The sequence below is a fragment of the Lolium rigidum genome, chromosome 4 (assembly GCF_022539505.1).
Source record: "Lolium rigidum isolate FL_2022 chromosome 4, APGP_CSIRO_Lrig_0.1, whole genome shotgun sequence".
Classification (NCBI taxonomy): domain Eukaryota; kingdom Viridiplantae; phylum Streptophyta; class Magnoliopsida; order Poales; family Poaceae; genus Lolium; species Lolium rigidum.
The window spans coordinates 263865782-263875839 of NC_061511.1; the positions used below are offsets into that span (position 1 = coordinate 263865782).

The 10058-nt window shown below is 41.8% G+C and overlaps 1 protein-coding gene across 1 annotated transcript; it reads right to left on the reverse strand.

Moving 5' to 3' along the window:
* Positions 1 to 538: 538 nt before the first annotated feature.
* On the reverse strand, positions 539 to 9020 carry LOC124648700 (selT-like protein). Its single transcript, XM_047188417.1, has 4 exons — positions 8814 to 9020; positions 8634 to 8707; positions 1266 to 1581; positions 539 to 938 (listed from the first exon to the last, which is right to left on the reverse strand). The coding sequence occupies exons 1-4, from the start codon at positions 9018 to 9020 to the stop codon at positions 822 to 824; spliced, it is 714 nt and encodes a 237-aa protein (XP_047044373.1). The 3' UTR covers positions 539 to 821.
* Positions 9021 to 10058: the final 1038 nt, after the last annotated feature.

Sequence of the window (10058 nt, forward strand, 5' to 3'; positions counted from 1 at the left end):
TATTCCCTAACATACTGGTGTTGGTTCTCTTGCCGATGTTGATTGACTATTTTAATGGTTGCGCACGTACACGCAGCCTTAGCATTGTGGCTCAAATTAAAATTATAGAAGAACCTTCGTCGGTCTATAGTTTGTTATCTATCTTTGGCTGCCTTCAGGAAAGTACGAGATTGTCTTCGAAGAAGAAAGAGTTTGAAAACCTCGAAGATTTGCTAGTATCTTTTAGACTTTATTTTGTATTCGTTGAAGACAGCTCGTGTATCTCTACCATGTACTGTTTATTATTATGATGAATATATGTGGTACTCATTGTAAAAAAAAAAAGGTGCGCGATATCATCGATTTCGAAGCAAAAAAAAAAAAGGTGCAACAAAGCACCGAGTTGGCCATCTATTTTCCCGCCAAAATGTTCTACACCTGGGCCATCTACGAGCTCAAAGTAGCCCATGGGCTATTTGCATTCATCATTCCAAATCTGATGACAATGAGTCGGATACACTCCACTCCAAAAACGACAAGATGCATTCAAGACGCAGCATAACCCCAAAACAGGACTCAAACTTTGGTGCTAAGATTTTCAAACTTCTGCTAGTAGTAGCATAACAGTATCAGGCAATCACGATTATGGTGAGTGTTCATACAATAGTATCACACTGTAAGTATCTTGTGCCAAGTTGCTCTTTAGGACCTTTACAAACCACACACACATCAGGTACTGTTTACAGGCAAGCAAGTTCTGGCGTTTCGGAAGGATAGCTAACCATAAAATACCTTCGTAGAAATGCATCAGCGCAGAGCATGATATATTCTGAAATCACCGTCTAAGACAAGGCGTTCCCCATATTTTTCCCAAATGCAGAACGTGGCAGTCTACTGCCGATGAGATCACGCAGCTCAAACTCGCTAGGGAACCTCTGTTCAGCTAATTTTGAGAAAACCTGTAGAGGTAAGAGAAATTTTCAGTAAAGAAGAAACTTATAAGTGTATTACTGCTCACGTCATGTTAGTGAATCAAGCTTTTCCATGTAGCAGTTTCTTTCTAAGAAGAGGGATATAATCTTGTTACAAAAACATCTTTGTTATAACCCAACAAGGCAAAAGGGTAAAATTTGCTTGTGGAGGTATTTCTTGAATATAATGAACTCGTAGTGGGAAAAAGTGGGTTCAATTGAATCTTATTTTGTGATGCAAACATGCAGAAAAGCAATTTATATGTGTTAACAGGAGAGATACAGAAGGGCGTGTGTCTGATATAGGAAACATACCAAATCTCCGTTGCAGTAGACTTCAAAGGCACCAGAACTTTGCAGGAAAGATTGAGCAAAATTGCCAAATAGCCAAATTGACGCCATGGTTCCAAATCTATTGGCACGCAACGAGTAAAACCATGGAGGTGGAGCAATGCCAAGTCTGGGGAAAATCTGGTCACCAGCCATTATTGTTCCAATGGCTACAACTTGAAGAACTGGCATAACTTTGCTCAGTACCCGTTTGGGGAAGGCTGGAGGATAATTATGCAAGAAAACATTAATGCCCGGAAAGGATGTTTCCAGCATGCGCTTCATGGTCATTGCATTTCCCCTGCAAAGTGGAATTCAAATTTTTCAGTCTAACATGTACATGCAAAGCAAAACATATAATTTATATAATATCATTTTGGATAGATAAAATATTCTGGTATGGCATTATAGCTTTTAGCAAAATCTCATCCAATGTCCTTTTCAAGTAAGATCGGAAAAGTCAAGATAAGAAAACTAGTTCAAGCAAAGCCCAGAGGGTGATAAAAGTAATTAACAAATGCAGTTGTTACTGCTTCTTTTCTTTCTGTTAGATGCAATAAATAGTTAACTGGTTTTAGGAATTACTCATGAGTTATCTTTAAGAGTCCTAGTCTCCTACATCCATACCACGATTTAGTAATTACTAATTACTAGTAGCCATTTAATAATTCACTTTAATGCCAGCTGCAAAATCGCTAAGATCAAGCATCAGTACAGATATTCCGTATTCAAAGATAGTAGCAAATAGCCATCTTCTCAGATGGAAAGGACACACATGCCATGCTTGCTGTTGCTGGTGTGGCCAGGAAATCCACCAACAAGGTTATCTAAGACCCTCTGTGAACCTCTAAGGGGCTTCCTTTAGCGGCCACACATCATTTGCAAGAGAGTGGTCACTTACATTGCAGCAGGCTACAACAAGTGAATCCTTGTTCCTAAAACTTCATAGTGTGGATGGCCAAGGAGTCACGGCAAACCAGTGTAATTAGATGAAAGTAAAGGTGGTGATAGCTAGAACTTGGGAAGGGTGGGTTGTTGTCGTGCACTTGTGATTGCAAGAGGGAAGCAAAAGAGATATAGAAGTGGAAAGAACAGAGGGAGACAAAGGGAAAATAGCAGAACAGTCATCATGGCATTGCTCTCTTAGAAATCGGTAAACCATATCTTTTTTAATGCTCATATTTACTACATTGTTAAACATTGGCGCACGTGCGGAATACAGACCAAAGTGATAATGGCATTTTACAATGCCTTAGTACTGAACGGGCATTGAAACTTTGTATAAGCAAAGAAGAGATCAAAACAAGTGAACCCTACATACAAGCAAACGACAGAGTGAAAAAACCATACACACAAGCAACTGACACATTGAAAAACCTGGGCCATACATATAATCAAATGACAACTTGAAAAAAAGGGGCCATACATACAAGTAAAGGACATACTGGGAACAATGAGCCAATATTATTCAAGCAAAGGATAGATTGAATTTTTTTGAAGCACTTAGCATTGAAATTGTACTCCATCCGGTCCTTTTTAATTGACTGGTATTTAGTAAAAAGTTGTACTAATTCCGAGTCAATTAAAAGAGACCAGAGGGAGTAGCATTTAGCACTCAAACTCGGCAACATCGATCTATTCTTACATAATCATTCAAGTACAAATATTTGGCCATTTTACCTATTTAAATAGTAAAAGACATAGCTATAAAACGTGTTAACACCATGATAAATGGGTGGAAACAATACAGCAAGTTAAATATCAGACAATCAAAAAGTCTAACTGGAGAACTGGTTACTTACTGCTACCCAATTAATTCAAGTTAAATCTCAGCTGACTTGAAGCGAGAAGCCTTTTAGCCCATGAATGTGCATAATGTCAGCTCATATGAGATGAACATTACATGTGCTTCCTCGTTCCCATCTATAGTACTGTATCAATTATCATCATGAATAGTTTAAAATAAAGAAAGACTAAAGTAGAAGCCCAACAAATGTGTATATCAATTTTTCTTTGGCAAGTAACATGAAATAGGGAGCCAGCTGGTTTGGGACTGCTTAAAAAGTGAAGGGTCCAGAGAAATGCAGCTTATGTAGTTTGGAAGAGGATGTGAACCACACCTTGTTTAACTGCCAATTTAGCCTGGATCAGTATCGAAGTGGCTCTGTCCAGGGACAAGATCCCCAGACAAGATTGGGGGCTTTTTAGACACTGGGCTATGGGGTATAACAGGTCAAATAAGAAGGTGGTGATCTTCAGCCTTTTAACAGTAGCCTGGAGGATTTGGAATGTGCGTGAAAAGATGGTGATGGAGGTGAAGATGCCAAAGCAACTGCTAGATGTGTTTTGCAAGCATTCCATGTTTTGTGCAGCAATGGAGACCATTGCTCAAGGATCAGGAAGAGAAACTGTTGGAACTGATTGATAAGATTTATCAACAGATGCTCATGCACAGTGGCTATACATAGGTGCATGACGGGTATTGTTTGTTCTTTGTGGTTTTCTTTTACATCAAAGTTGATTGTGCCCTTCTTTTCAAGACTCTGGCCATGACAGTTCTTTTGTTGGCCAGTTCCAGGGTGTTTCGTGCTAGCTATAATCAAGAGCTGGTAACCCTAGCACATCTTCCCGATCCACGTACACTGTTGGCTTTATAACCAAGCGGGCAAAAGGCCTTTTGTACAAATTAAACAAACATCACTGTGTTAGTTTGCTAAACGGCTTACATTATGGAACGGAGGGAGTATGACAGTGTGGAATAAAGTATGTAAAACACACGTAGGAGATTGGGGAGGAGAACATATGTTGGGACTTGGGAGGACGGACACAGGAGATAACAGACTGATAAAATATGAACTCTCAACAAACAATTTGTTTGTTAGGAGTCTTCCCTCTTACTTCTTGATATCTCAAAGCCAGACGCTTACCTCCTCCCGGGCAACCTACATATCTGTCTGCTGAAACCACATCTCTAGAAGCAAGATTGTGGACTTTGTGGTGTCCCTATAACACATCTGACATCCTCAAGGTTTTCATTGTTGAAGAGTGAAAGAGATCACAAGCCCTCCATACGTTAGTTTCTATTCCTAGCTCAGGCCTTATATCGGAAGACTTACTTGACCCCTGAGAAATAATAATACAAAGGATACTAATGTGGTCACTGACTCTAATCTTATCTCTTTTCTATATAAATAATATCTTTCTAATAATATTCCATATTTATTTTGATGTCTGCCCAATGTCATAGTCATGCAGATAGCAGTGGGTGGCTTTTAATGTTTCACGGAATATTAACACTGTAAACAGAGCATCTCCTTGCCGTGAACAATAGATGCTCCAGTTCCCACTACTAATTTAACACCATCATATAAGTTTAAGAATCAACCTGGAGAAAGTTACGAGCCGCTAAGCATTTTTGTATTATCAATTACTTTGTAACAATCGCCAGTAAGACTAGTGAACTGAAGTACCAAATAATCCACCTCCAAAATCATTTTGCATCATAAATTAGTCCGTCTATGTCTACTGCAGCTAGTCCAAACACTCGGTATCCGCTACACTATGCATCTGTTAACTTGATCCGCACAACCAAACTTACACACCAATTGAGCAAGCAAGAAACCTCAATTGGCAGACACATAAAACACACTGGTCCAATACCGATTGAGAATTCACGTTTTCATGAGTAATAGCTGCTAAGAATCAACTTGGAGAAAGTAATCAGCCATTAAGTATTCGGTATTAGAAGTACAATTTAACACCAGTGACACTAGTGAACTAGAGTACGTAAGAATCCACCTCCTAACGTCCTCAAGGCCTTTTGTCAAAGAGTCAAAGACATCGCAAGTCCTCCATACTTCAGTTCTTGTTCCTAGCTCAGCCCTTATATTGGTGGACTTACTTGACCCCTGGGTAATAATCCAAACGATACTAATCCGATCACTAACTTGAATCTTATCCTTCAAATTTAAATAACTCTCTTTCCTAATGTTATTCCAATATTTTCCGAATGCATAGCAGTTTGTGACTTCTAATGATTCGCAATGTAAACAGATCATACATTTTGTGAATAATAATAATAGATGCTCATACTGCATTGTTAAACGGCTGCACACGAGCAAAAAACAAACCAAGGTGATAATGACATTTTACAACACCTTAGTACTTTGTCAAAGGATGACCACAGAATAGAACTTTGCTGGTATTTATATACTTCTCAAACTCTGTAGTAACACGGGCCCGATCTTCCTATCAGCTTAATGTGATCTGTGTACCTTTCTAATTTATAAGTGGCTGCTTGTAAAATCAATAAGGGCGTTGGAACTTTGCTACCCAGGACTCCCATAAAATGTGTTAACACCATGATAAACGGTGAAAATAATACAGCAAGTTAAATATCAGACAATCACCAAGTCTAATTGGAGAAATTACTTACTGCTACCCAATTAATTCAAGTTAAATCTCAGCTGACTTGAAGCTAGAAGAAGTCTTTAAGCCCATTAATGTGCATAATGTCAGCTCATGTTAGATGAAAGTTACGTGTGCTTCCTCATCCCCCTCTGCTGAAGCTAAGTACTGTACAAACCAGCTGAAAACAAGGATATCACATCATGCTTACAAATTACAACAGTATCAACAGTTTAAAATAAAGAAAGACTAAAGTAGAAGCCCAACAAATGTGTATATCAAGTTTTCTTTGGCAAGTTACGTGAAACAGATACCCAGCTGGTGTGGGACTGCTTAAGTGCACGGGTCCAGAGAAATGCAGCTTATGTAGTTTGGAAGAGAATGTGAACCACATCTTGTTTAACCGTGCTTGCCAATTTTGCCTGGATCAGCATCAAAGTGGCTCTGTCCAGGGACAAGGTCCTAAAACAATATTGGGGGCATCTTTAGACAGTGGTGTAACAGGTAAAAAAGTAGTGATCTTCGTCTTTTTAACAGTAGCTTGGGGGATTTGGAATGTGTGCAAAAATATGGTGATGGAGTTCAAGATGCCAAAGCAACCACAAGATGTGTTTTGTAAGTATTCTATGTTCTATGCGGCAATGGAGACCATTTCTCATGGATCAGGGGAAGGAGAAGCTGTTGGAGCCGATGGATAAGCTTTATCAGCAGATGCCCATGCACAGTGGCCATACATAGGTGCATGACAGCAAGAGGGATCTTGTTTGTTATTTGTGGTTTTCTTTGACATCAAAGTTGATTGTGCCCTTTCCAAGACTCTGGTCGTGGCAGTATTTTTGTTGGTCAGTTCTAGAATGTTTCGTGTAACCTATTACCAGGAGCTGGTAACGCCAGCACATATTCCCTATCCCTGTACACTGTTGGCTTTGTAACCAAGCAGGCCAAAGGCCTTTTGTCCAAATTTTAACAAATATGATATTGCGGAAAAAACTATGTAAATAACAGATTGATAAAATATGAACTCCCAACAAACAAGTTCTTTGTTAGGAGTTCTCCCTCTTCTTACGTCTTCATATCTGAAAGCCAGACGCTTACCTCTTCCCAGTAATCTAAACATCTGCCTGCTCAAACCACATCTCTAGAAGCAAGATTGTGAGGCATGCCTATAACACATCGCAGACATCCTCAAGGTTTTCGTTGTTGAAGAGCGAAACATATCACAAGTCCCCCATGCATCAGTTTCTATTCCTAGCTCGGCCCTTATATCGGAGGACTTACTCACCCCTGAGTAATAGTATCAAAAGGACATTAATTCGGTCATTAACTCTAATCTTATCTCTTTTCTATTAAGTAACTCTCTTTCCAAATAATATTCCATATCTATTTCAATGTTTGCCTGATGTCATAGTCATGCACATAACAGTGTGTGACTTCTAATGCTTCACGTTGTAAGCAAAGCATTCACGTTTTCATGAATAATAGCTGCTCCAGTTCCGCACTACTAGTTTAACATGATCGTAGAAGTTAGAATCAACTTGGAGAAAGTTACCAGCCATTAAGCATTCGGTATTAGAAAATACTATTTAACACCAGTGACACTAGTGAACTGGAGTACCGAATAATCCACATCCTAAATATTTGTGCATCATAAATTGGTCCATCTATGTTAAGTGCGGCAAGAACACAACTACTCCAAACACTCCGTATCTGCTACACTACGCATATGTTAACTTGATGCGCACAACCAAGAACCACACCAATCCACACCAATCTAAGCATTCATGTTTTCATGAATAATGACTGCTCCAGTTCCCCGCTACTAGTTTGACATGATGTAAGTTAGAATCAACTTGGAGAAAGCTACCAAGCATTAAGCATTCAATGTCAGAAAATACTATTTAACACTAGTGACACTAATGAACTGGAGTACCAAATAATCCACCTCCTAAATCATTTTGCATCATAAATAAATTGGTTCGTCTATGTCAACTGCAGCAAGCACACAACTGCTCTCAACACTCCGCATCCACTACACTATGCACATGTTAACTTGATCCAAACAACCAAATCAACACATCAATTGAGCAAGAAAGCAACCACCATCCGCACAAAACATATATGTCCACTTGACCAATTGAGCATTTCATGTTTTCATGAATAATAGCTGCTCAAGTTCCCCACTACTCCCTCCGTCCCATAATATAAGATGGCATATTGGTTGTAATAATATCTTATATAATGGGACGGAGATTACTAGTTTAACATGGTCTATAAGTTTCAGACTCAACTTGGAGAAAGCAACCCGGCCGTTAACATCCGGTACTGGGAAATCCTACTACTATTAACAATCACCAGTGACACTAGTTCACTGGGGTACCAAACAATCCACCTCCTAAATCATTTTGCATCATAAATTGGTCCGTCTATGTCAACTGCGGCAAGCACAAAACTGTTCCGAACACTCCATATCCGCCACACTATGCATATGTTAACTTTGATCCGCACAACCAAACTGACACACCAATTGAGCAAGCAAGCAACCACCGCCCGCAGACACACAGAACACACTGGTCCAACTGAGCATTCACGTTTTCATGAATAATGCTGCCCAAGTTTCCCACTACAAGTTTAGCACGACCTATAAGTTTAACAATCAACTTGGATAAAGTTACCAGCTGTTAGCAATCGGTGTTAGGAAATCCTACTACTATTTAGCAATCACCAGTGACACTAGCGAACTGGAGTACCAAACAATCCACCTCCAAAATCATTTTGCACCATAAAATTGGTCCGTCTGTGTCAGCTGCGGCAAGCATAAACCTATTCCGAACACTCGGCATCCGCTACACTACACGTATTTTCACTTGATCGGCACAAGCAAAGGAACTACACATAAAATCGATCAGGCCAGCAACCACACGGAACAGGGTGGGCTCACGGACTCACTTGTACGAGCAGGACGCACAGAACTGCAGCTCCACGGTGGCGCCGTATCCAGCTCCGTCCAAATCTGGCTGCAGCTATCGCACCAAAATTAACATGTCCGTTCAGATCGGAGCAACAGAATTCCGGGCTAGGGTCTGCAACAGAAGGAAGAGGGATTTCGGGCTAGGGTTTACGGCTCACCTGTATGGCCGCGGCCGCAGGGTCCGGGTGGTGGTGGGGGTGGTGGGGTGGGTGGGGGTGATGCGGCGGGTGGGGGTGATGGGGCGGGTGGGGGTGGGGATGGTGGCCGTGGCGGAGGTGGGGAGGCGGCGGCGCGAAGATGTGGGAGAGGTCGGAGATGAAGAGGAGCGCGGGGAGGCCGACGAGGAGGAGCTGCACGCGGTCCATGGCTGCTCTGCACCGCCGCCTTGCTTCGCGTTCCCGGATTCCACCCGCCGTTCTTTTCTGGAGACGAGGTGTGAGAGTGGCGGAGCCGGTGGAAGGCGATCGTCAAACCGCCAGGTGGGCTCCGGTGATGTGGGTCTGCGCTGTCAGTGGGCTCTGACCTCATTGTGGGCAAAAGACTGGGGAATCTTCCTGGGCTCGGGCTTGGGCTGAGGAACAGACGGCCCGTGCCTTTACCTTCTGGGTTTAGGCAGCCCATGGCGGCCTTGTTACGATTTTGTCCATAAAACGTACTCCCAGACCCATTGGAGTACCTTCTCTTTTTTTATTAGGAATCCATTATACTGCAATGGGACAATCATCAATCCGTCCAGCTCTGGACACTCGATACCTACTTGAGTTGCTGCCCTGTCTCACCTAAACCATTAGAGGTCATTCAAAAGAGAGATCGGCTACTTGCGGGACAAGGGAAATTCCATCATGGCAGGTGTTGGTAGACAAACTGATCTCTCAGCGAGTCAATAAAGTTTGTCTAAATCAGTATGCTATAACCCACCTTTGCAGTCTTCGGTCAGAAGAGTTGGAATCAATTCTGGATCATCATGTCGTACGGGCAGGTACATAGACCGTCCAAAGACCAAAGCCCACAGGTCTTGAATGGATTCAGCTAGGGCGCGTTTGGTTGCCTGGGCAGAATTTCTGCATGCCTGCGCTAGCGAGACGGGAGGTATTGCGCGTTGTGAATGGGCCATGGGCCACTTTTGTCGGGTTGTGTGGTAGTCTGTGCGGCCTTCTGCGCTCCGGAGAAGGAACCAAGGCCCCATCGTTTGGTTGCCCGTTTTCAGCCCATCTTGCACGCAAGAAAACAAGAATCTGCTGTTTGGTTGCTCAAATCACAGGTCCATATCCATACCACAATTCAAATAGGGCATGCCATGACATCTTACATACGATCAGAGACCACTCAGAAGAACAAGATCCTCACGATCACCACGATGAAGAAGGCGATGATGTAATCTTTCACCCGGCTAGGACGTACCT

Coding starts and splice junctions, on each gene's coding strand:
- LOC124648700 (XM_047188417.1), bottom strand. CDS start 9,020: ATGGACCGCGTGCAGCTCCTCCTCGTCGGCCTCCCCGCGCTCCTCTTC. Junction 8,708..8,813: donor CTGCGGCCGCGGCCATACAG/GTGAGCCGTAAA, acceptor TTGGTGCGATAG/CTGCAGCCAGATTTGGACGG. Junction 939..1,265: donor TCTACTGCAACGGAGATTTG/GTATGTTTCCTA, acceptor TTACCTCTACAG/GTTTTCTCAAAATTAGCTGA.